Source organism: Gastrolobium bilobum, unplaced genomic scaffold, assembly GCF_033153095.1.
Source record: "Gastrolobium bilobum isolate Gb01-03AN ecotype WA unplaced genomic scaffold, APGP_CSIRO_Gbil_v1 utg8451, whole genome shotgun sequence".
NCBI classification, from domain to species: Eukaryota; Viridiplantae; Streptophyta; class Magnoliopsida; order Fabales; family Fabaceae; genus Gastrolobium; species Gastrolobium bilobum.
The window spans coordinates 27,333-55,166 of record NW_026898154.1 but is presented as its reverse complement, the minus strand read 5'-3'; the positions used below and the strand labels follow the sequence as shown (position 1 = coordinate 55,166).

Genomic DNA, 27,834 nt, shown 5'->3' with positions numbered 1-27,834 from the left:
GAATGGAGTGCCGGCGAGAAGGAATGGGAAAGAAAGAAAATAAACAAGAACGGTGAATGAGCGTGCTATGCCTTTTTATCTTCGCTTCAAAAACACTGTGTGAGAGAGAGAGAGAGAGCTTTTTTGTTTTGAATTTTTTTCCGTTTTTATTTAATTATTTGGTTTCATTTCATCACTTGGGAATGGGACAGAGATGGTATTTTTGGTATTTACGTTTGTTCACACCCACGTTGCAGTTAGGGGGCGTGGAAACAACGCCACTTGGAGGACACAATATAGCGTCCCAATTTTGAACGAAGGTCTCGTCTCGCTCTCAAATCAAAATGGATCTGGATCCTCCAACGTGAAAATTCACATGATCATATAATGTAGAGAATTATAATCTTACAAAGGTGGATCAATAGTAAAAAAGGAGGAGAGAAAAAAATGATAAAATAGATAGTTACGAAATTATAACCGTTGATTTACCTTTGTATGGTTGTGATTCTACGAAAAGAATATATGAAGTTTTTTTATTTTTCATTTCGTAGAATGCGAGTGTTTATGGATTAAATATAAAATAGTATAAATTAATTCAATATATTAAATATTTCATCTCACAAGTAATAGCATATAGCTTATACCGATAAAGTTCACTTTAACTTCAAATTAAAAAAAAAAAAAACTTATAGAATACCATAATCTCCTTCAACTCGATTTAATAAAATCTTATAATATCTGACAAGTTGTGAATATTATATTGATTCAAATACACTTTTCACTTAAATATTTAAAAAAAAATTAATGAGTTGTAATGTATAAACATTTCAAGAAATCTCTTACTTAGCATCTAACAAATTCTCCTCAAAAATATTACTTTTTATGTCAGAAAATATTTTACAAGAGAGCTTTTAAATAATTAATACTGATAGGATATGATTGCCTCATTTTGTTTTGGGTTTTTTTATATTATTTATTATGTTCATCGATTATTTAATTAATTCAATTTAAGTTGGGTAAGATTATATGTACAACAAAAAATTTCTTATTAAATTTTAACACATTTTTTTAGGAATTCGAATTTAAAATCACTCGTTAAATTAAAATAATCTCATATCAATTGATCTATACGTGCAATAAAGATAGCTGATTAAGGTAGAATAATCCTTTATTGATTGATCCACATGTTCAATGGTTTGTTTAAAAAAAAATTACCCCCGGGAAAAAAAAGTAGTAACCGGAAAGACATGGATGTACAATTGTATTTAAAAAACTAGTTTAATGTTATTTGATCAAGATTGACAACTAGTGTAAAATCATTCATTTGAATTAATTAAAAATTCAAAATTTGACCCATTTTATTAAAGAATAAAACACTAAATAATTATTTTTTATCAAAAACATTGTCAAAATGATAAGACACTATTTTTTTATCTTTCTTTCTATTTTACATAAACATCAATGTTTATTATTCTAAATAACATAAGTTATGTCATTTTAGAAGAGAGATGGATACAAAAAATGAAAATCGTGAGAGAAAGTGGATGGTTTTTTTAATTTAAATTTTAAATAAAAAATATTATTATGAGTTTGTTTCTCTCTTAAAATAACATAATTTTATATCATTTAAAAAGATAAAGAATATTGTAACAACCAACTAATGTTACTACCAATCAATTTCACCGTTAGATCGATTATGTTGATCCAACGATTATATTTATTTCCATCTTTATATGATTATAATTCTCCATATTTAATACTTTATATTTATTTTCACCTTTGTATGGTTATGATTTCTCATATTTAATATTTTCACATTAAATATAGAGAATCATAATCATACAAAGATGAAAATAAATATAACCGTTGGATCAACATAATTGATCTAATGATGAAATTGATTGGTAGTAATATTAATAGTAACATTAATTGATTGTTACAATATCCTACTCTTATTTAAAATGACAAATATTTTTTCTTTAAATCTAATTTCTTTGGGAGTAGTGTTATTTATAAAAGAACTAGTCAATATATAATTCACAATCAAAAATATAGAAGGGTGTGTGATATGTGAATCGCGTATGAAGAGGCGTTGGAGGAGAAAGGGTATAATATGATGTTGGTGGTACTTTAGTTGGGCCGGTTTAATAAAATTACAATGTGTGGAGCGGGGAGAGAGACATGACACTTGTTTAAACCCATTATTACTTTAGAGTTTCTTTTTGTAAATTAATAATAATAATCGATTGTCAATTTGTGATCTCAAAAATAATGGTTTTCTATTCGCCAGTTTGAAAATCCAGTGTTATCTACTACTCACGTCACGAGAGAGCAACCTGCTTGCTTCTTCGAAAAGAGCAGGCCTCAAAAAATAGCCCCCCAACCTGCTTCAAAATTTCCAACTCCAATTTCAGAAACCCATTTCGATGACAATTTCCAATGCTCACTGTGTTTGGTATGGAGAATATGGTAGATATATTGGGAAAGTTGGGTGTAGAATTTTTGTTTACTATTTTGCTAGGAGAATGTGATAAAATATAGGTATAATATTATTCTCTTCAATCTATTTTTCAACGTGACCCTGGACAAAAAAAATCTCAATTGAAAGGTGGTATTATTTTGTACCCATAAACCATGAAAAATGTTTTAGATTTTTTAGACAAAATTGCCCTCATATAAGACATGCAGAATGTCTTAAAAATTTGTGGCAAAAAGCACGAAATCATCATTTTGCTTCAAAATCTCATCAATATTTTATCACCAATCAAACACAACATTATTAAAATTAAGTCAACTTTTTCAGTATAATTTTGGCATACCAAACACTTTTTCATAACTTATTTCGGCAAAAATATTTACTACCATATTCTTAGGAAAAAAAAATTCTGGTAAAAAAAAATATCTCTTATGCCAAACACCTCTAACTTCTAAACAATCACCTATCACTATTTATTCAAAAAATACTATTGATTGTCATTAATTCGTACCATTGGTAAATATAAAACTAACTTTTGTAACATGATTTCAAACGAATTATCATTTGACTGAATATTATCATGGGTTTAATTTTGGTATAGCGGTTATTTCATGGGACATTGGTATTATTATTAATAAGGTGTATTTTCTCCATTAATTATTTGATTACAAACTTTAAACTGACTCTTGGAGAATTATTAATTCTCGAAAATACATCTGACCTGTATTGAGGTATATCTTTAAAAGTATTCGAATTATATACCACATAATAACAATTTCAGAAATACGAAAATGTACATGTCAAAAAAAAAATACGGTGTCTGTATATTTTTCTTTAATATGAATAAATAATGTTTTTCATAATTATTTTTAAAAAATCAATTATAAATATATTCATTTTTTAATTATTTTTTGGTAGTTAATCTAAATACATATTTGAAAAAGTTAATTTGCCTATGATCAGCCACACTGGGACTGAGACACGGCCCAAACTCCTACGAGAGGCAGCAGTGGAGAATTTTCCGCAATGGATGTGCACTAATCTAAGTTCAAACACGAATAGCTATGGTGCATATAGCACATCTATTTAGCATATTTTGAAAGGATATGACTCTTAACCAAAAAAAAATTATTTTGGTGAACTATTATACTTTTTTTAAACTACTTATTAAATTGCAATTATTTTAGTTTTTTATCTAGTAAAAAATATTCTTCCTAACATTATTATTTATGTAAAATAAAATTGTTCTGACACTAACTTTAGATCCAATAAATTGCACTCTTTACTATTAAGTTCATATCTAGAACTTTTTAGAGGGCATCCCTTAAGGAGTCATGGAGACTCAGCATAGAGAAATTCTCATTCTTCCCCAACCAGTGTTGTTCCTACACACTAGTAGAGGGTTCAACATGCCTAACCTAAAAAGGCTAGGCTGGCTAGGTGGCACAACGTGTCTTCTTCCCCACACGTCAGAGAGGCCTTCTCTAAATACTCTGCTTACACTTGAAAGTAAAGGCTTCTTCTCTATTCTCAAAAGGAGATATTACTCTAACTCTATGCAGAGCCATTATAGTCACTTATACACTCTCTCTTTATGCATATACATGAAAAGCTTCTACAGAGCCTTGATCCATACCATAACTGCTGCGAGTACCCCTATATTGACATACTTCAGTTTTCATAGGACACATTTATAAACCTTCAATGGTACACAAAAAAAAAAAAAAAGTGATTTAAGTTATAGTTGGACTTCCAAATCAAACCGTTCATGAAATGGCCCGGCATTTATCAATGATTATAGGACTTCATATATGGCACTTAGTAGGAGAAAATGAAGACAATATAAGTTCTCATCAAATCTATGAACATAAAACAACAAACACCTTATCATGGTGCATGACTGCATGGTATTGGTTCTAATAAAACAAATATTTAAGAGATACACTTTATATAACAAATGTTATATGTTGTCATGAGAAAAATTATCAATTATTTTCCTAATTGGAGTATGGGAGAATGTCTCTGGCATTATTATTATTTTTAATTATATGCATAGAACACTAGTTAATCATGGCACACGAAAACAATGGCAAATATAATGTATAAAAGGTCCTACATGAACCAGGCAAGAGGTTTGGCCAATTGTTGCATAGAGATAGATATGACGGTTCATGAGTTTTAGATGTTTTGTGTTATGTTGCGTTTGTCACAAAGGTAGTGTTTGGTTGGGGAGAAATTTTTTTAAGGTGGGTAGTTGTCTTTACTAGGAGAGACGTTGGAAAGTTAGTTTGGTAGAAAAGTGTAAAAAAAGTTGTTTAGTAGCGCAAAATATTACTAGAAAAATTGAGTTAAATATCCTGACGTGTGTTTGGTTGGAAATAAAATTGTGATGGGAAAAATAATGCAAAAGACGAAATTAACCTTTTTATAAAATTATGCATTTTCTAACATGTAAAGTTCTTTTTCTAACTATTTCGACTCTCTGTGGCCTCGGTAAGCTGAAGTGCATGATTGTTTGCTTCAATTTCTTCTTGTTGTTGAGCTTGTACCCTGAACTGGTCCATGACATTTTGTGTCCTTTCTACTTCTGCCATGAGATCCCCATACCTCTTTTGTAAAGTTTTCTCTTGGTGGTGAAGGTTCGAATGACTTGGTGAGATGAATTGGGATCTTGACCGGTGAAAGATAGAGGAACGACCGTGGTTGGTTTCCCAACAGTGGGGCTGAAGTGGTTACCGGCTGTGTGGGTCCGATCTGGTTTAGAAGATGATGATGGTGGGGTGCTGTGACGATGGAATGTGGCTTCGGTCTTGATGGAGTGGTGGCTGAAGTGTGGTGGTTAAGCGGTGGTTGATGGCTGCTGGAATTGGTGAGGATAAGTCCAACGACGGCTTAAAAAGGAGGGGTATATTGGTCATGCCATTTTCCACCTTTTTCACGTATCCAATTTTTCAAACCAATACCACCTGTTGAAACGGCTTCTTCAACAGTGTCGAAATCCAATTTTTACATTTCTTCTTAAATTGCAGGGGAAACCTGTTTGATGGGCATATTTTCCAAAAAGCTTCCACCAAACGTGATTTACTCAGATTCCCACATGCACTTTGTAAGAACCCGCACCGTTAATTAAGGAATTTTAATTATTTAATTATGCAAAATTAGGAAATGATTCCATAATTGACCTTAATAATTATTATGAGGCTCTAATAATTATAGTAAGTGATTAATAATGCTGAAAGTCGCTTTTCGAAAGAAAAGTGCAGATACCGGTTCTGCTAGTCGGTATAAATGCGTACCGAAAAAGTATCCCGAAAAATTATAATGAGTGCATTATAATTACTAGAATAATATGTAGGACTTGTAAAACGAGTTTCAAGTCCAAATAATGAGAACTGGTGCTAGAAATCGGTACTGGCTTTGAAAAGTGCGTACCGAAAAGGTGTTCCGAAAATTATAAGAAAAATATGATAATTCTTGGAAAAATGTGTAGTTTCAGATTCCAAAGTTTGGGATTAAAATGTTAAGCGTAGCAATTAAAGTTAATACTGTGTGTTAAGTGACTTAACCGCCTATATAAGCCTTAGTGGGCACTAAACCCTAGGTGCCACTATTTTCTCTACGTGAGTGTTGCTGAGCTTGAAGTCAGCCACCCCTTTGTCACCCTTTCTCCTCCATTTGTGAGCCAAGTTGCCACATTTGCTCCATTTCTTCTTCTCTTTGGTTAAGTAAACACTTGGGTGAGTATCTTGGGAGGTTGAGGTCCCATCTTCTGAGTTGTGGGAGCTAGTTTGAGTCAAGGTTTGGGGTTGAGTCCTATGTTGGTGTGGTTGAGGCTTTGTGTTGGTTGTGGGAGCTTCAAGAAGTGAACTTTTGTGTGAAAGGATCACTCTTGATCACCATTTTCGTGTGCCTTTAAGGTAAGACCTGTAGAGGCAGATTTGAGAGCTCCAAGAGCCTTTCTTCCTCTGTTTTGAGCTTTGGTGAGTTGTACCAACCTTGATCATGTGTTTGATGAGTAAAAGAGGTGTCTTGGTATGTTTAAAAGAGTTAAACAAGTAACCAACAGTAGTATGACCCTAAATCAGTATAAAGATGCATGTTTTAACGTAATTAAATGTTAAAAACTCAACATTGGAAGGATATCTTCACGAAATGCAGTTTCTGCATTCTGTCGTGAAATATCCGGATATATGCCCGAGAAATATCCGGATATGGGATTTGGATATCCGGATATTGGATATCCGGATATTGGATATTCGGATATTGTATATCCGGATATGTACAGTGAGATATCCGGATATTGCATATCCGGACATGGCCCCGAGGAATATCCGGATATTATGGGATTTCGAATAACAGTAGCTGTGATGTGTGTACAGTAGGCTATTGGGGGTTTGAGGACCATAGTTTGATGAAGTTGAACTTCTGTAATTAATGAACTAAGTCTGAATCAAGTGATTAAGGGCTTATGGCTTGGTATGGAGCCTTCAGACGTAAAACGTAAAGTAAAGGCGTTGTCTTTAAGTTATATGCTTGTGGTGCATTATTATTGATATAGTATTGGTCCATAACAGATTGTGAATCTGCTGTGTTTGGACTTTGAGCTGTGGACTCTTGGCTTTGGGTGTTAGCTTGCAAGGTAAGCTTTCGTGTCCTCGGTTTAGCCATGTTGTGGTTCCACCATGTCCCATGGGGTGTGGTTATATGCATGCTGTGTTACATGCTTTGAATATTTGAAATGCTGTTGAGCTTTATGTGTAATGGCTTTTAATATGCATGTGTTGTTTCATCTTGACGGTAAGCCTGAGTATGTGGCGTCATACGATATGGTGATCCGGGGTGAATGCAAGTGGCGTCTTCCACTAATTGTATGTAATAGACGTATACTTATTCCTGCATTTCTCTGGCCAGTAGAATAGAATTGACACACATGACATGATTATCTGCTGCATTGCACTGTTTTAGAAATGATATTGATGAACTGCTTTTAAATTTATATTGCACATGTTAGTATATAGGTGTCATGAGACAATCTGTTTTATCAGATGAACACCTTTTTCTATTTGGTATATCATGATTAATAAATTTGAGCAAACTTTATCTTTATCATATTTATGTTTCGCCAATATTTTATTGTTAATATGCGTTTAAAGATAAAGACCCTAGGAATAGAGCAGGTGTTCACTCGGGGATCTATGATAGGGATCATGATCATGAGGATTCGAGGACACTGAATGTCTATTACCTAAATTCTGTTCCTGGTCTTGAATCACCAAGAAAGGGTATTGGTGATTTCAATAAGACTAGTACGACATCATCTACTTGTATGGAGATACAAGGTAAGGACCTCATGGAATGCAGGCATGCTGATGCCTTAGCTGATGTCATGAGTGGATCTGTTGGAGAACATATAGCACTGAACTGACCCGCTTAGAGACTCCACAAGTATTCATTATAGAGAGTATCATTGGATTTGAAAAGTCTCTGAACGTTTGGTAGTGCGGATCGTCCTAGACTTTAGGATGTCATCGAATACTATGTCCTAGAGTTATACTTTGACTGTACAACTCTATCCGCCTGAAAAATGGGGAAAACAGTGTACTCTTGGGTATAACTCGAATACATGAGTATAGATGGACATGCCGAAAGGACTCACAATCCCCTATAAGGGATTAGTCGTTCACAAAGACCGGTAGGGCTGAGATGACTTCTAGTTGACTCGGGAATCTATGCATAGTAAGAGATCACGAAGAGTCATGATCTGTCTTAGAGTCAATAGAAGAAGATTCCTAATTCCTGTGAAATATTATATTTAGTCAAAAAAGAGAGATGATACTCTATCCTTGCTCTCGACTAAATGTGAATGACGATGTGAGGGATAATGCTGGCACAGTATCCAAATCAGAAAGGTAGATCACTTGATCAACTCAATTAGTTTTAGGGCTACAGAGCATTGCTAGTGTATCATGTAGTCATTAAATGAATTGGGCCTTTTAAAGGAGTTTAACTAGTTCAAGTTTATTTATGTCCGTAACTAATTGGGCCTAATGGGTCACACACAAAGGTTATTCCTTATTGCAAGTTATGGCAAGTTTGGACCAATAATGAGTTATTGGGCTTTGTCAAGACTATGAGTCAAGTTGGGTTGGAGTAGGGACTCCATGCCCACTTGATCCATGCGCCTTTTTGGGGCATTAGTGGTGAAAGAGTTTCATCCACTAATGGGCCCAAATATGATGATAGGCCAAAGAAGCCTTGGGGCATGAATCTTAGTAAGTCAAACAGTTGACTTGACCAAAATAAGGTTTGGGCAAATTTGAAATTTGAAATTTGAATTTTTGAAATTTGAAAATTTGAAATTTGAATTTGAATTGAAATTTGAATTTGAAATTTGAATATTTGAAATTTGAATTTCGAATTCAAATTACGAACTTGGATAAGATTGAATTTATATTTAAGTTTAAATTTCAAATTTGAATTTGAAATTTGAAATTGAATTTTAAATTCTATGAGATTAGGTTGTTGAGAATAATTTAAAATTATTTAAAGGAATAATCCAATAGAGATTGGAAGAAGATTCTCTCAACTACTATTTCATTTGAATTCGTAATTTAAATGAATACCATTGCAACAAAATTTCTGAGGAAAGGAAAGGTATTAAAGTGGCGCATAATTAAAGGGAGTGAATCAAGGAACGTCCCTCTCATCATTCAATATGTGCGCCTAATTAAAGGTGGCTGATGAGGGGCGCCTAATCAAGGGAGAGAATCAAGGAAAGTCTCTCTCATCCTTTTAATGTGTGCGCCTAATTAAAGGGAGCTGATGTGGGGCGCATAATGAGATGGAGATAATCAAGGAAAGTCTCTCTTATCACTTTAACTTGTGCGCCTAATCATAGGAGGGGCTTATGTGGTTGATCAGTTTTTTTATAAAAACCTGACGCATCATCTTTCCTATGTGTGTGTAGAATTCGAAAAATAAAAAGCTCCAACCTTTTCTTCTCTCTCTGGTTGCACCATCACCTAACCTCAAGACACCATTATAGTCTTGAGAAAAATAATCCAAACACTTGGTAGCCTCTTCCTTGCATGCGCCTAGCCAGCCACCGAGGATAAGGAGGGATCAAGGAGAAAGAGTTCTCGCTAGCAAGAAGGAGATAACCGTGTGGATCACCATTGGAGGGCGTCATCCTTTTGCGCCTACAAGTGAAAAGGTAATTCTGAAACCCTATTTCGTTTCAACGTAAAGCATTCATACATGGGGTGTATAGATGGTCTATACTTTCGCTGCGAATTTTTTTTGTTTTCCACCCATGTATGCGCACCATAGTATGACTATGGTGCAGTCTTTTGAACCTTCAGCACGTGTAAGTGAGTTTGGGGTGGAAGATCCTTGAGGATCCATTGTCTTACTGAGATTTCTTGTTTAGAGATCTCACCCCACGTTTGGGGAATGCTTATTTCAGGTTCAGGTAGTATGGTGACTGATGCCTCTGGCGGCAGGAGGCCAGAGCTTAGCTGATTATGATATTTATGCTGTATTGCTGTCATGACTGGATTTAGATGATGTTTATGTTTCCCGCTATTTATGATTATGTTGTTGTTGAGACTGATGTTGGGCTTGTTGCCTTATTTGAGTGAGCATGAGGATTGTCCATGACACTTTATGTTAGTACTCTTAGACTGGAGTTGTATAACCTGCTAGTTGGTCCGGCCTACTTGTGGTAGTCCCGTGATTTCTAGAGACACACTTATATTATCTATGTTATGAGGTATTTCAGTTAGCTGTTTTATTGCAATTACATACAGGCGATGTTTTATTAATTGATTAATAAGCAGGTTGGTAATGATCATGACATCATAATTGGAAAGAAAAAGATATTCCACATTTTTAATTAAGCGTTGTTTAATACGATAGTATGATAACATTACCGGATATATACGGGGTGTTACACACTTAGCCAGCAAAATTTTAACTTCTCCCCAACCAAACACTACCAAATACACTCGCGGAGCTCATGATAATGCTACTAGGCTGCATATTCTAACTCTGAAGATGTTATTCAGCTCATCAAATATCCTCAACTTTAATCTACGTGTGCTTGCGATATCGGATTTAGATTATGTGAAAAAATAGTCATATTATTTGATTACAATCACTCATTGATAATAAAATAAGGAAAAAAATTGTATAATTTTTAAATAAGTGATTATAATCAAATAACATGATCACTTGATATTTTTTTACATAAGAATATTCAAATCCTGCAATATCTCTTAAACTTTGTTTGGGAATTACAGGTTAGAAGGCAGGGCATTCACCTTCTTTAGACATTTTTTGTACTTTACTTCTACCGGACTCCATCAACATTTCCTTTCGTAGAAGCTAATTCCTTTCTTGCCTTTTCTTATGTACCTAAAGAAAAATAGAACACTGATTTGTAATCAAGTGTACTTATTTTTAAACTCCGTTTCAAGTGCCTTTGGTTTTTAAATCTTTTGTTATTATTAATTCTTATCCAATAAATATTTGAAAAAAAAAAAAATTTCTTGCAAACTTTATCAAAATTGTTTTGTCAGTCAGATTTTTGGACCCATTTGAATTAGCTTTTTGTAAGGAAAAAAAAAAGCACGCCCATTTGAATATTTGCTTTTAAAAAAAAATAGAAATCACAAAAAAAAAATCAAATCTATTTTTTTAAGTTAAAAATTTTAGTTTCTAAAGAAATCAGAAGTTAAAAGTCAAATATTTTTTTTAAAACCCAATTTTTTTTTTAAATCTAAATAGTTTTAACTTTTTTAAAAAACACTTTTAAAATAAGAAAGACATAAAAAATATTTTTTTTCCAAAAGTCCATCCAAACAAACAGACCTTTTAATCATAAAAGTTTAAAAAAGTTACATTTTCTTAAATGAAGTTGTAACTATTTTAAAATTTACTTTAATGAATGTTAAAAACACATTAAAAGATCTTAATGTACTTAAAACTTTATCAAACTTTTTTTTCCACTATTAGAACTTTTGTGAAGTTGGAGTTTCTTTTTGTGTACAATCGAAGAATGTTATTTTGTCGAAACTTAAATATATTTTACCTACTTCCTAATTTCTCTTGTTTATTAATAGTGGTTTAAGTGGTGTCTAAGCGAGGTCTACTATGATAAGCACTTCTTTATTTAATAATGGTAAAATGTCTTTGACAATATAAACGTGTATGTTAAGTGTTAAGGAATGCTGGCACTAGGCCCCTTCATTGGGGTAAGGCGAAATATACTCTCATATTTTCTAAATTCATCACTATTTTTTTTTTTTTAACTAATCAAATTAGAACAATTAGGTCCCTCCACGCTTGTTGTGACTATACCGTTCAGTTATCAAATCGATGATGTGCATAATGCATATAACCTTGAGCTGAGATCGGTTTTGTCACTTGTGATTTTTCTTTCTTTTTCTGTTTGTTCTGATTGAAACTTGTGAGTTGTTAATCAAACATATAGAAAAGAAGAAGTAGGCCAACATATTATTTTCTCGAAGATTCATAGGAGAAAAAACAAGTTTAATTTGGACAGACCGTCATCATTGAATTATTATATTGAGAAATTCACGTGAATAGAAAATTCATTGTCAAATTTTCAAATATCACAAGATTATTTTTAATTTTTTCTTTGTTTAAAATCTTGATTAAATACCAACAGATTTAGATGGACTATAAAATAATTTTTTAAAATCTTAATCGAATATCACGTGATTTTTTTTCCAATCATTTAAGATCCTAATTGAATACCAATGAATTTTTTATCAAAAAATAATACATTAAAATTCTTTGAAATCCCAATCCAATATACCCCTAAAATAATTTCCTAACTTGTGTTAAAATAAAATGTTGGTACATAATTTTTGAAATGGATTATACTGATTATTAATTATTATTTTTATAAATCATGAATCATGTTAAAAACAAATAAAACCAAGTGGCTGATCTGAAAATGCAAAGGACAGGTATTCCATAGTACTGAGTGTGGTGTCATTATTCCTAACTGTTCCTTGGCCCAATTTCAATTTCAATATGCAAGACAAAGCATATTTATCATAAGCCGATTAGGGGGGGACAAAATTAGCGTCTGTGTCACTGTCACTGTCACTGTCACTGTCAGTGTCTTGTTGGACTATGGACCAAGTGAAAGAGAAGACAAGGACCACAACTACAAAATAAGAGAAGAGAAGGGTACGGCACTAACATGGGTTTCTCTGCTGCTTTAATCTTGCTGCTTCCATCGCCATCTTATCTTCAGTGCAGGGTAAGTCTTCTCATTCTACTACTTCAAATGACAAAAAGATCTTATTTTTCAATAACCTACCCAACTCTTTTTGATGGGTCCTTATTATTAGGCTTGGATTGATGGGTGTAATTGCCTCTTGCGGCCACCCTTTATGCCCAAATTGAGAGGGTATTGAAATCAATGACCTTTTGGTCCCCCTACCAAAAGGTCTCATGTTACCTTCTTCCTTAACAAGAGGTGATTTACTCGGATTACCAATTCAACAAGAACAAAGGGCACCTTAATTTCAAATGCTTATAAAGCAAACTGTCTCAAAAACTTAATTTTGATCTTGAGAACATGAAACTGTCCCAGGAGTAGTCACCAAACACTCTTATTTTTCCTTTGAGTTATCAGCTATTCTGCTTTTTCCAATTCCAATTTTTTTTTTTTTTTTTGTGGGATCTTCTCTGACCATGGTTGTTATATTATATGCAGTTTTGGATGCTTTCCTGATAATAAGCTGTTTTTTTCTTTAAACCTTGGTCATCCATATTATATTATTTGGTGATTGCATTGTAGATACCGTTCTCTTGCCTTTCACAGGTGTGCATCTGGTTTCATTTTCTATATGGGTGTATCTGGTTGGAGCATAATGCTTGCATTTTCAAAGCCATTTACTTGCTATTTCATACATGGGAAAGGGCTGTGTTTGTGGCCTTACTTATAGAATTTTTGTGCCTGCTATTTAAAGGGTGTTTCCCTAACTGATGTGATGAGAGGTTGGACAGTCTTGTCCATTTTTTTAGCCTTTTGGCCTGGCTGTTTTCTTCTTAGTTTCTCTGTTTAAGAGCATGTATATTCATGTAATCTCTTACAAAAATTATTTTCTTTTATAAAAGTTTTAGTTAAAGCATATGCAAAACCTCTTATGAATTGATTATACATTTATGTGAGAGAAAATATGAAGTAGATAATTATGGGTATTTGTCACTTTGAAATAGTAGGGACTTGGAAATTCATGTTTTTTGGTACAGTATACATTATCATTTTGTTTAAAAACCATGAAATTTTTATGAATGGAAGAGGATAAGGATTATGGATGGAGAGAGAGAAAAATAATATGTTAAGGGAGTTTGAATGTCACTTCAGTTTTCCAGCCTTATTATTTTGATTTATGCCTAGTGATTTCGTCTTGGGAGTCTAATGCTCCTTGAATGGTTCGTTTTGTTTGCAGAACTCTGTACAATCAACATTAATAATCTATTGCGAGTGAAAAGACCACTTAGAGCTCTTATTCCAGAATTTTGTGAGATATGTTACAATAGTTTTGACATTCTTAGTCATTTGTGCTTCATTTCCCTGTTGCCTGGAATTCATGGTGTAAGCTGTTTGGTTTTTGAAGAGAAGGGAAACCAGGTACACCCTCTCCTCCTTTGCCTGATTTCGGATTTGTTGTGGAAGGGTTTAAGAAGAAAAATTAAATAAATGGCGGGGTTGAACTCATTGCTTAATTTATACTTACTCTTAATTCTGTAACTACCCACTGACTGGAGCACTGAGTCGGTGTGACTGAATCAACTCAAACATTTGAAAGATTCTAACCCAGGGAGAGCCATGTATAATATTAAAGATTGGATAAGTATGGATTGTTCCTTTGTAGAAAAAAAGAGTACTTAGCTGCCAACTGTTTTTCCGGTTTCAACTTGTGTACTGCATAAACTGCTTAGTAGTATTTAAAGCCAACAGTGCATGTAATTCTCTCAGGATAAATGGAGAAAAGGGAAAATGATAGTTATTGCTACTCGAGTTTGAATATTTGATAGTTGTGAAAATAATGTTGATAAATTAGTATGGTAGTTTCAGAAAAGTCCCTGGAAGTTCATATCTCAGTTAAATCCCATATTTCTCTTATCTGCTTTCTTTGCCAGTTGAGATGGTTCCCATTTTTGTTTACAGAAAGATGTTTGGTTGGGAGAATATTTATTTTTGAATATTTTCCCCTGCCATTATCATTTCTCTAACTTCCATGATGTCCGTTTTTGCTGGTTTTATTCTTCTTCCTAAGTTTTCCATTTCTCTTGGAATTTCCAAACCTTCATGGTTGGGAGGCTTCTGTTTGGCATCTTTGTTGGGCTTTCTAGACTACTTTTGCAAATAATAATAATAATAATAAAAAAAAAAAGAGTCCTTTTAAAGTGTAGCTAATAATTATATATATACTCCTCTCTACATGTAGTCAAGCCTGTATCCCCATTCATTTGGCACCACAACCACAACTTCCTCTTCTTGGTGCTCATGGTGCTAATTTATAAGTATCTGACAGACACGGGAATTAAGGGGTCCAAACCTTTTAAAGTTTACACAATCACACTAGGAGATTTAAATAAATAAAGGATCGTGGGGTTAGTTAATATTTTAGTTAGGCAGTGTATTATTCTGACAGTTACTATATCGATTGTAAGTTATGATTTTGTAATAAGAGGACATATCCTCAATTAGGGAGAGGTAGGCAGATTATGTGAAAAGTCTAGGGCTGAGAATATTTTCTCAGAAGAAGGAGAATGCTCTTGGAGATGGAATACATCTTTTGTTGTTGTATTCTACAAATCTGTGAACAGTGTATTATAGAAAGTTACCAGTTTTTGTCTATATTTGCTTTAATTCGATCAGTAACAGAACCAGGGTTGTATCATTTTCTCTCCTCCATTCAGTTTTTTTTTTTTTTTTTTTTGGAAAAATCCTGGCATAGCTTCAGTCTTCCATTTTCTTGAATCTTGTAAAGAACCAATTCAACCCAAAAGTTTAAGCTGTTGGGTAAGGCTATATTAATTGTTTTATATATATCTCAACATGCCCCCTTACACGAGAGCCCACTGGGCTTGAAGGGTGGACAATGCACAGGCCCTGTGCGAACAAAGAAATTCCACTTGAAAGAAAGTGGGGGGCGGCGAGTATCGAACTCGAGACACGAGGCTATGATATCATGTAAACAACCAATTCAACCCAAAAGCTTAAGCTGTTGGGTGAGGCTATATTAATGGTTTTATATATATCTCAACAAATCTCATGCATAAAAGATGCTGCAGTTCTAGGTACATTTCTGTGGGTATATTGAAGTGTAAAGTATTTTGATTTCAACTTTTCAGCTCAATATCACTGGAGAAGTATAGATTTTTATGGAATTCATTCGTATATGGATTTAGGTGTTTGAATTAAAAAATTTGTGGTCAAACTTAATTGAAGCTTACTATGTTAAATCTTATTCTTGATTCATTCCACAAATATGTGGAATCCTTTCAGTTTAGAATTCCATTCCCATCATAGCTGAACAGTGAAGGTACAAAGATTAACATATGCTTTATAAAAAAATTACGCATATTGTGTCTGATGTAGCAAGTATCAATTCACGATACCCAGCATGTTTCTTTTAAGAATGTACATCTAATTATATATAGATTTGATCCATTTCACTGAAATTGTTAATCTGCTACAACACTCTTTACGATTTGGGACATAGGCTCGGAATGAAATGTATCAATCTAGTTACTGTGTAAATTAGCCTTCAACATCAGCAAATGTTGATTGGACTTGTTATTCTCTTTTTCTTCCCCCCTTGTTATCTAATGTTATTTCTTTCTTGGACAACGTCAATAATGAAACATAATTTTCCTTTAGGAAGATGCATGAATTCTCTACTGTTGATGGCTTTTTGGAGATAAGCGAATGCATGGCAGAGATGATTAAGTACGTGGCTAATGAACCATCTGTTGGACTTTTCTTTATCCAACATCATGCTCAAAATGCAGTGCCCAATGTCAACAAAGTTAATAAAAATCTTGTTGAGAAGTCACATGAAACAAGTTTGCACACGGAAGATTTGGAGGACTCTGTCATGATGGTTAGATCAATGAAAGATTGTGGATTTCCGATAGCCGATGAGATGATTGGAGAGATTAAAAAATCTCTGGTAACTATGACAACTAAACAACCAAAAAAAGGGTTAATCCATCCGTCGGCATCAATTTCTCAGACAGAAAGAGCTAGTTTTTGGGGTAATTCTGCATTTTATCCTCAGGAGGGCAATGAAAAAAGGAGTAACTATTTTTCAAATGTCTTAAAGTCAGCAAAACAGAAAGCTACCAGTCTCAAGTGGCCACAGTCTGATGCTAAGGGATCAATAGACTCCGAGGGTGAGAAGCCACAAATGATGTACCCAAATTTGCCATTATCAGTAACATCTGTTGGCACTGCTACATCTTTACAGGATACTGAAACTGATGAGTTGCCCCTATCAAGCCACGTCGAAGATGAGTCTCAACAAGAACAGACTGATGATATTAGCGTTAAGTTATTGTCAGTATCAGAAATATATGATGACTTCAAAGCTAATAAAGAAGCCAAACTAGAGGAGTGGCTGGAAGGAACTAGCAACCTTGATGATAATTGTGGTACAGGTAATGAGGAAAGGTGTTAGCTCGGATACACTTTAATACAAAGCTTCTGCCTATATTTACTGTTGTATAATATCTAACTGTATCTAATTATAATGCTGTAAAATGTTATTTGAACAAACATGATACTGTATGGGGTTAATCACATATGATACTGCATTCCTTCTACCTGAAATTTCAATATTGATATCCTTATAGTTAAGGAGCTTTTCAAGAATGATGAGAAGTTTAGACTTGGAGCTTTCAGTTCAGTGTTGATTTAGAATAGATATAGTATATGCTAGCTTGCAGCATCCTAAGGTATTTTGCAAGTAAGAGACCATCTTCAATTTATTGATCAAATGCACCAATGATGAAACCTGGAAAACAGTTGGTGCTTTTTTTTTTGACTCGGTGCCGTGTACCATCTTCTCCAACTAAGCTAAATGAATAAAAGCACAAGAGTCACACCAAAATTCCGAGCGAGTGGCACATTGATTGATAAAGTATATATGTAATGTATTTTTAGGCATATATCACGGATTGTGCACCCTTCAATTGAAGGGTTGCCACCCTTAAGGGACGTAACATTGTTGGTGGGTTGAGAGGGGTGGGTCACGAGCCACAAAATCTTTGACAGTAAAATCTTATGGGGAAATTGTCAATTTCATTGATTGAATAACGATACATGTACAGAGTTCAATCTCACGTGAACCACGTAAATCTTGAAATGAATGATTAATAAAAATTAATTATGAATTTATACTATACGTTAAAATATTTTAATCGGAGTATGGATGTATTATTATTATTTTTTCATTATTAAGAATTTCTCCTTGGCTACAAATGGTTAAAATAAGATTTTAAGGAAAATGTTTTTTTTTTTTTTTTTTTTTTTTTTTATGATTTGATAACAGCTTAATTTAAGAAAATCATTATAGTTTTTAAATATTTTCTTAAGAAACTGTCAAAAATATTTTTTATACCAGAATAAGTTATTTGTTTAAATTAGCTATTTTGATGTTATACTTACAACCTATTTTCGTTTACAACTTCTTACAACCATATCTTAACCGTTGATTTCCGTTAATCAACGGTTAAGATTTTAGTAAATCAAATTTATTAATTCGCAATAAATGACAACCGTTGATCGGCGGAAATCAACGGTTAAGATATGATTGTAAACGAAAATAGGTTGTAAGAATAACCTTCCCTTATTTTTTAAACTTCTTGATAGAGCTTTTTCTATTTAAAAAAAAAACTTATTTCTCTAAAATAAACTATTAACAAATATGTTATTATTAAATAAGATTATCAACCAATAAATTTTTTTAATTATTAAAGTTTAATTTATTATATTTCAATAATGTTTATAAAAGGGAATTATTAACCATTGTTATAACTCAATAATTGTTTTAAACATTTTCTATCTCGAGTTGAGTTATAATTTAATTTAGTTAACGACCATGCGATGTTAGTTATTTAAAATGGAAGAACAATATTTATTTATTTTTTTCGGTAAACGAAGAACAATATTTTAACTACGTTATAAAATCACAAGTCTAAAATCAATATATCAACTACATTAGCTTTATCTTTTGTATTAATTTAAAATTTTACTTAAATTAAATTTTTAATAATTTATTCCTTAATGTATTATACAATATTAAAGAGAAAAACGTTTATTCTTTTAAATGACAAAATTTTGTATCATTTTAGATCCTAATCGTTGATTTCCATCAATCAACAGTTAGAATTTATTTAATTTTATTATGAATTACTAATTAATTAATAAGTTTGACCCAATAAATCCTAATTATTGATTGACGGCAATCAACGGTTAAAATCTAAAATAACATAAATTTATATCCTCATAAGCACGAACACTCAACTTTTTGAAAAAATTGCGTATCCGACACATACACGTTCCGACACGCGATCAACTCTCCGACACGTTTTTTCGACACGCAGTCAATTTTTTCCGACACGCGGTCAACGTTCCGACACATTTTTTTTAGTCTTAATTTTAGTTTGTTAACTAAATATAAAAAAAAATAATTTATACATCAATTTTTTTCTGTTACGAAATTTGACATGAAAAATTAACAAAGTACGAAAAATTATTTTTGTTTATATTTATGTTATGAAATTTGAATATTGATTGGTTATATGACTTATTGTGAACTGTTATATGTATTAAATATAAATTATATTATATATATTAAAAAAATTATTTAATATCAAAACGTGTCCCAACGTGTCGAAATATGACATTTTTTAGAATTAACGTGTCGGCGTGTCGTGTTCCGTGTCCCGTGTCGGTGTCGATACATCATAGGTTATATCTTTTAAAAGGATAAATATTTTCTCAATATTAAAATCATATTTAATTATCAATGATTTAGTTATGAGTAAAGTGTGTGTAATTTTAAATGATGTAAAGTTGTGTTATTTTAAGATAGAGAAAGAGATAGACAAAGGAGGAGAGAGAGTTGACAAAAAAAAAATAAAGGTGTGAGTCCCATTTCTTTGTGAGAGTGGAAGAATATAAATTATGTCAGTTAAAAGAATAAACACTTTTCCCTAGTTATATTCAATTACAGTAAAATCAATGAAACAAAATCAGCAACTTCTTTTAAAAACATGGGGACAAAATTTCTCATTGCATAGAAGTCTCTTCTTATGTCATCCTCATTTTAACGTTCGTGCTACCGTTTTTTTATTCTTATTTTTTTTAAAGTGAATCTCACTCCTTTCTCTCTCATTAAAAAAATCTCTCGCGCAGCCGAAGTTGCAAGCCCTAAAAAAAAAAGCAATATATAAAAAAAAAATCCAAAATATTAAAATAACAAATGAGTTTTGACTTTCTCAACTCTTACAAGCATAAAAAATGACATTGACGTAGCCTATTTTATAGTACAGACACATAAACATTTAGTGGTGAATTATTATGACATCTGTCATCACCCCTACACTTTAGTTCAAAACTTTTGACCATATATAAATCCACACGTCACATAGTGCCATTACACTTTCAACTTTCTTACCCCACTCCTGACTCGTGAGTCGTGACTCCATCACCAACTCCTTCTCCTAACAAAATCTTAAAACCGTTTTTCCTTCAAAATTAAAAATAAATAAATAAATAAAAAATCACCGCTGCCATGACTCGACTCAGAAAACTCGGTGCCGCCGTCGGAGCGGGAATCGCCACCGCGTACGGCGGTTCTGTGATCCTTTATAATCCTCAAATCTCTGCCAACGACTACGGAGGCGGCTCCCGCCTCGACGCACTCCGGAAGAGGGTGCACGACCCGGACGCCGTTTTTCCGTCCAGGGAGGTGCAGCAGTCCGCGCTCATGGCCGCCGGCAAGGAGAACCCTCTCGATGTTCTCGTCATCGGTGGCGGCGCCACCGGAGCCGGCGCCACGCTCGACGCCGTGACCCGAGGACTACGGGTTGGGCTCGTGGAGAGGGAGGATTTCGCTTCCGGAACTTCTTCTCGATCCACGAAGCTCCTTCATGGAGGTACACAATGTGTTCATGAGTGGTTGCAATTGCAATGAATTACGCGTTACTGATTCTTGAGCAGTGTTGGATATTCAATTTTCGTCGTTTTGTTTGTTAGATGTTATTAAATTGCGGACGCATTCGCGTGATAATTTAAAACCTTCAATTATCACTTCGACGTGAATGGATCAATATGGTTTATTTTTTTATCCTTATCGTTGCTATTATTTTCTTTTGTTGTTTTCATCATTTAGACATTTACTCAAATATTTGGTTGGATAAAAGGGTAAATGCTATGGCAGTACTCTTTTAGCAGGAAATGCAACGAACATTGTGGGAATCTTGTAGGCATGTAATATTTGTTTGCATGATGAATATTGATGTGGTTCTTTGAAAGAAAATTTGGGTAGAAATATGATTTTATATGAAATATAGTTAGTAAAATAAAAAGCATCAAGTGTTACAAGTAAAGAAGTCAAAGGTGAGTTTTCATTTGTCATAGAAGCTTGAGAAACATCCTTGGATATGATTTTTAACATAAGATTTGCAAAGCCCTGTGTGCTCTTGACAATGTAGCTACCAAACTGCCGGAGTTCATTTCTCTAGGGGCAACGGTTTATTAAATTTATGCGTTATTATATATTATTTTTTTTCTAAATTCTTGATCTAAAATAATATTTCAACGTATTTGTGGACTATTAGGTGTTCGTTACCTGGAGAAAGCTGTCTTTAACCTTGATTATGGACAATTCAAACTAGTGCTTCATGCACTTGCGGAGCGTAAAAATGTTATTGACAATGCACCACACCTATGCCATGCATTGCCATGCATGACACCGTGTTTTAATTGGTTTGAAGTAGTGTACTACTGGATGGGCTTGAAAATGTACGATTTGGTGGCAGGAAAACAATTGTTGCACTTATCAAGGTATTATTCTACAAAAGAGTCTGTTGAGCTCTTTCCCACTCTGGCAAGGGAGGGAAAAGATAGAAGCCTGAGGGGAACAGTTGTTTATTATGATGGGCAGATGAATGATGCACGACTTAATGTTGGATTGGCTTGCACTGCTGCTTTAGCTGGTGCAGCAGTGCTGAACCATGCCGAGGTTGTATCCTTGCTGAAGGATGATGCTGGAAAACGGATAATTGGTGCACGAATTCGGGATAATTTAAGTGGTAACATGTCCTTTTTATTTCTAGCTGTTGCCAGATTGTTTACCATTTTTTTAAAAAAAATCAGAAAATTGATAAGTTGACAAGGGTAATTTAGGATAATATATCTGACCAGTTTCAGGAGACTGGGATATTGTATGCAATACACACACAATCTGATGAAGCATTGTCCTTAAATGGATTTTTAGATTGAACTGCATATTCACTGCCAACCTCCCCTGCATCCCTGCTGCCATAAAAGGGTAAACATATCTGCAGCTGGGGTGGAACTATTGGTCTTACGTAAAATCAAATGTGGAACTCTAGAGCTTTGCATCAAGGATAGTTAGAAATAGTTTTTATTTAAATTTTCTTATGTTGTTATTTTTATGCAGAGGTTGGTTCACATGCTAAACAATTAATCAATGTCAGCTGGCAATTAATATACTATTTAATGCTAATTGAAAGAGGAATAACTTCCCTGTCTGTGTGGGGTGTGTGGTAAAGTAAATACAGCTTATTCATGAATGTGTACAATACAGTTGGGGGAGCACATCTTAATTTGTGAGTTTTAAGAATCAAAAGTAAATTTTAGTTATTTATAAGTTGATAGTTAATTAATTTTTTTTGTTATTTTACATGCGGCAGGCAAAGAGTTTGATGCATATGCAAAAGTAGTTGTGAATGCGGGTGGGCCATTTTGCGACTCTGTAAGGAAAATGGCCAACAACAATGCAAAAGAAATGATTGCTCCCAGCAGTGGTGTACATATTATACTCCCTGATTATTACTCTCCAGAGGGAATGGGCTTAATTGTTCCTAAAACCAAGGATGGACGTGTTGTTTTCATGCTGCCATGGCTGGGACGAACAGTTGCTGGAACTACTGATTCTAGTACTAACATTACTTATCTTCCAGAACCACATGAAGATGAAATACAATTTATATTGGATGCTATAACTGATTACCTTAATGTTAAAGTATGTTATACCTGCCCATACAGATGACTATTTTAACTCTCTTTTTTCCCTCTTCTCTGAAGAATTGGTTATGGACAGAACATAATGATGTCGTTTGATTCATGTTGCCTACCCCACTTAGTGGGAAAAAGGCTTTGGTTGTTGCCATAGCAACTTTTTCGACCTTAATTCTGATGTTAGATTCAAAATAAGAAGATCTCGTAGATATTGCTTGTCTGGAAATATTTTGCATTGTCTTAGCATAAAAGAGAGAGAGAGAGACAGTATTTCGCATCATATATGCGATGGTTTCATTATTAAATAATTCAATTTGTTCATTGTAGGAGCCCCCCTCCCACTTCTTTTTTAATTAACTGGGTCTGTCCTTGTATGTCTTGATTAAATGCAAGTGAGGAGTCACACAATCTAGATGCGTTTTTTTCTAGAAAAAAATAATAATTGCATTTTCCCTTCTACACTGTTTGCTAATGAGGAATAAATAATGGTGCAAAAATTTTAGGTACGCCGCTCTGATGTTCTTTCTGCTTGGAGTGGCATTCGCCCATTAGCATCGGACCCAACTGCAAAAAATACTGAGAGTATCTCAAGGGATCACATTGTCTGCGAAGATTACCCGGGTTTGGTCACCGTCACTGGTGGCAAGTGGACTACCTACCGTAGGTAATTATTTAATGGGCAGATGAAATTTCTTCGTTTAAGTTTGTTCACATGTGGTTTCACTAACTAGGCATAATGGCATGTTATTAATCATGTTGGTAATCTAGTTTCTCTATTTAATGAGTAATAATTAATTATTTTCTAACTTCTACTATTTTACTCATTGTTCCCTTCATTCTAGCACAGAGTGTTCCTAACGCACATCAATATTATTCTGATTACAACGTGTTTCAGTATGGCAGAAGACGCTGTTGATGCAGCTATCAAGTCTGGAAAGCTGACCCCCTCCAGTGGATGTGTGACCAACAATTTCCAGATTGTTGGTGGTGAAGGGTGGGAGCCTTCTTCTTTTACAGTTCTTGCTCAACAGTATAAGCGCATGAAAAGTACATATAGTGGTAAAGTTGTTCCCGGGGTAATGGATTCTGCTGCGGCAAAGCACTTGTCTCATTCATATGGAATATTGGCTGAGCGTGTGGCTGCCATTGCTCAGGTTTTCTTATATTACTGTATTTTTCATATTATTCATTTCTTTGAGCAACTGATTTAAATGCATCTTAGTATAAAATAGATTGGATGATTTTGTACCATATGTGATTTGGTGTCATGTTAGCAACTTTTCAGTTACTACTGGGCTGCTCACATTCAAATAAGAACTCAGTGCTCTGCTTTGTATTTTTCTGTCCATTTGTTTTTTTTGTTTTTGTTTTTTGGGGTTATAGCCCTTATGGTCTGTATAGTTTTGTTTCAAAATAGTATAATGGGTTTCTATTTTGGTTGAGTTTGTATATATTATTTCAGAATTTTAAAGATTGAGCCAGACTTTGCCTGAGTATTGAATAACATTATCTGTACCTGTTAGGGATATGAGATAAGGAACCAAATCGGAAACACTCTTGTATGCTGCCGGATTTCATAATTATGTACCAAAGAAGACATTTGAACATAGACATGTAGTGCTACGGTGGGACATAGCCATTCAACGTGATGTCATTATTTATGTCTGATATGTTTAGTCTTACAAATGTGGTATGAAGTTATGAACTGATCTCTATTTTGGGATGCATCATGGTATAGGATAACTGATGATAGATGGAGTCCACTATTTCATTATTATTGATGTTAGTGTATATAATTTTTCCAATTCACATGGCTTCTTAATCATAGTCTGGTTGTGATTTGTGAAAAACACTGGAAATGGGATTCAATTTTATACTTTGACCTTGTTATTGGTGATTGTAAATAAATATTTATTTCAATTCTAGTGTGTTTTTTTTTTTTGGGAGAGGGGGAGAGTGGTGGTGGTGGTGGCAGCTGTTATTGCAAAATCCTCTTTTGGGTAAATTATGATAGTCAAGTTTAACACATTAAAACCTAAAAGTTGTGCGTTTTAGTTGCTGCATTATCTAACAATAAGGATCTTTGTTGTATGATTATTTATTTCCCTCTTTTTTTTTTGGTGAAAATTTATTTCCCTCTTAACAGGCTGCATGCATGTTATAGGAGTTCTAGTCAGCTTCTTTGTTTCATATATGGTGAGAGCTAAATTAATTCTGTGTTTTGTATTTTAGAATGAAAATTTGGGTAAGCGACTTGCCCATGGTTATCCATATCTGGAGGCAGAGGTAGCTTACTGTGCTCGTAATGAATATTGTGAATCTGCTATTGACTTCATTGCAAGGAGGACGCGTCTTGCTTTCCTTGAAACTGATGCAGCAGGAAGGGCATTGCCACGTGTGATTGAAATATTGGCAAATGAGCACAAATGGGACAATTCAAGGCAGAAGGAAGAGTTGCAGAAGGCTACAGAATTTTTGAAGACTTTTAAGTCCTCAAAAAATGCTCAGTTCCATGATGGGAAACACACTTAGTAAGTGCTGTTGATCATACATATGAATTATATATTAAATACTGCAGTTGTTATATCAAATAGTTCATCTTTTTTTCTTTTTTAAATTAAGGGGTAAACTGATAGAGAGTTATTATATAGTAAAAAAAAAAACATCACTCCCCGTTTAACCCGACTAGCAAGTGTGGAGTGGAGGGGTATAATTGCAAAGAGGTGTTATAAAAAAACAGTTTTACCACTGCTCTGATTTGCTCCCTCTAGTTATTATATAGTAATTCCTACTTAATTTTTCTCAGGTTCTGGACTTGAACGACAAGGAAGTTTTTCACCTGACAAACCTTTTGGTATTCATTTTCTCTTCCGCGGGTCAATAGGTGACTATGCTTGCCATGGAGAGTAGCTAAACGCATCTTTGAAATCAACTCTTCCACCAATTTGTCTTACGGTTACCTGCCAAAATAACGTTTGCAAGTTGGGTAGATTGTATTGCACAGTTACCTACCAAAATAATTTTTCTTGAGATTCATTAGACCCTGTTCCTCTGCCAAAGTTGTCCATGAAGGAAGTTAAGGAATCGAGGGTTACGTTTTAATTTACCTATGATCTTTGTACCCACCCCCCCTCTCTTTTCTCTCCATAATACTTGATTTATATCTGGTTTTTTTATCATTACGGCCTTGCGGGTTATATAGAATTGACTCAATAAGTCTCTCAATACTTCGTTAGTATTTTTTTTATGTTATAAAAAATAATTTTATTTCCTAAATACATAAAAATGTGAGGTTCATATTTATTTATTTTCTCTTTCTTCTCTTCACATGATCTCATATGAGTTTTACACACTTTTATGTATATGTAGAAGATAATTTTATTTCTTACAATGAGAAATATTAATTCCTATTTTTATTATGATATTCAAGGATGCACTTCTCAAAATTGTTATTGTGCTTCTGTCAAACAGTGTCCAATACTTGGAATCCTTTAGGTATTCTCAATGGTATTTTACAATTATATATGCGAAAAATATTTATAACGGTGAAATTAATTAGTAATAATATTGTTAGTAACTTTAATTGGTTGTTATAATATTCTATCCCTTTAAAGAATAATTATTTTAGTTAAATTTTATATTTTATTTAATATTTACATTAAGAAAAAAAATCTCTCACCTTCTTTCACCATAGTTTCTATTTAGAAAATATAATAGTTTTGCCTAAAATGATATAATTCTAATTACTTTAAAAGGATAAATACTATTCTCATTATATATATATATACTTTAAAAAGACAAACACATAGCGATCTGTCTGGACATCTCTGTCTCTAGGACATAATATTGGTGTTGTCCGTGGGGATCGATAAACTTCAATTCCCACCAAATAGTGGTGAATGTGCATCAACTGCTACGACAACCAAATGGATGCAGAGTGCATAAAGGCAGCCATCGCAGCAGGTAAGTACCAAATCCACTGTCATGAAAGCCGAGCAAGAGTCGTCTGCTGTTACCCTAAGGGGGCGTTTGGTAGAGGAGAACTTTTTTTTTACTAAGGAAATATAATTACTTGAGAAATTGTGGGAAAGTAAGTTTGCTGGTAAAGTTGAAAAGAAGTTGTTTGGTAGGATGAAATATTATCAGAAAAATTGATTAAAGTTTTTTAAGTCTATGTTTGGTAACTTTGGCTGAGGATAAAATATTGATGGAAAAATGATAAAAAATTATGAAAATAATCCCTTATTAATTTTTGAATCGCAAAACAAGTAGCCCTTGCGTATGACTGTTGTGGCCTTGTAATGTCATGTGGAAAGTCTGATAGTATCAGGATGCCTGAGCCTTTAAAGTTTCCACCTACTAAGAAGCCTCAAAGAGAACGAAGTAGGGGCAAATCATCTGGAAGGTTGAAAATGAGTTTCGAGACCGTGTGCGCAACGGAGACTATGGCAATTAGCTTGCAGAGATGTACAATCAATCCTTTGGAAGGGGAGTGGAACTTTCGCGGTACTTTATCTCTTGATGAGGGTATCTCAGTCAAGTCCTTCTTTCTTTTTTATCTATTTACCTGGTTATATTACAATACCACATCAGGATTGGCATTATTGCTGTGTGTTTCTCGTTCATTTTTTCAAACAAAAGTGAAAGGATGGGCAAATGAGTTTGCTACCATGTTTTTTAAATGCCTTGAATCAAACGTGGTCAACATAAAATGTCATGGTCTGATGTTGTGGTATCTCATCAAAAAAACCCGAACCAAACGCCACCTAAAAGCTTTGTGCATTTTGTCAGCCATCAAAGCAGCAACATCAAATTTATTTTCATATATTGTGGGCCCTTACGAGAGAATTAGAACATCAAAATAGCATCATCAAGATTGCTTTCATGCACCAAATATATGGTGGGTTTTAACGAGAGAATTAGAAAGGAGGTTGAATTCATTAAATATTCATATTGTTGATACAAACAAAAAGCCACCCGCAGGAACATGATTTTTGGGAAACTATTCAGAATCTCTTTTTAATGTTTTACTTCCTTTTTTCCTTCTTCTTTT

At 33.7% G+C, this 27,834-nt stretch overlaps 2 protein-coding genes across 2 annotated transcripts; both read left to right on the top strand.

Annotated features, from left to right (window-relative positions):
- Positions 1-12,831: 12,831 nt before the first annotated feature.
- Positions 12,832-17,339, top strand: LOC133313294 (uncharacterized). Its single transcript, XM_061514643.1, has 3 exons — positions 12,832-12,968; positions 13,948-14,129; positions 16,393-17,339. Exons 1-3 carry the CDS (start codon positions 12,944-12,946, stop codon positions 17,185-17,187), a joined length of 1,002 nt encoding a protein of 333 aa, XP_061370627.1. The 5' UTR covers positions 12,832-12,943; the 3' UTR covers positions 17,188-17,339.
- A 2,869-nt stretch (positions 17,340-20,208) lies between these two features.
- On the top strand, positions 20,209-25,969 carry LOC133313290 (glycerol-3-phosphate dehydrogenase SDP6, mitochondrial-like). Its single transcript, XM_061514638.1, has 7 exons — positions 20,209-20,671; positions 21,356-21,829; positions 22,454-22,785; positions 23,285-23,445; positions 23,677-23,935; positions 25,014-25,312; positions 25,588-25,969. Coding segments are annotated over exons 1-7 (1,890 nt in total). The 5' UTR covers positions 20,209-20,307; the 3' UTR covers positions 25,589-25,969.
- Positions 25,970-27,834: the final 1,865 nt, after the last annotated feature.

Coding starts and splice junctions, on each gene's coding strand:
- LOC133313294 (XM_061514643.1), top strand. CDS start 12,944: ATGTTACCTTCTTCCTTAACAAGAG. Junction 12,969..13,947: donor ACCTTCTTCCTTAACAAGAG/GTGATTTACTCG, acceptor TTTTGTTTGCAG/AACTCTGTACAATCAACATT. Junction 14,130..16,392: donor TTGAAGAGAAGGGAAACCAG/GTACACCCTCTC, acceptor TCCTTTAGGAAG/ATGCATGAATTCTCTACTGT.
- LOC133313290 (XM_061514638.1), top strand. CDS start 20,308: ATGACTCGACTCAGAAAACTCGGTGCCGCCGTCGGAGCGGGAATCGCC. Junction 22,786..23,284: donor CTGATTACCTTAATGTTAAA/GTATGTTATACC, acceptor CAAAAATTTTAG/GTACGCCGCTCTGATGTTCT. Junction 23,446..23,676: donor AAGTGGACTACCTACCGTAG/GTAATTATTTAA, acceptor AACGTGTTTCAG/TATGGCAGAAGACGCTGTTG.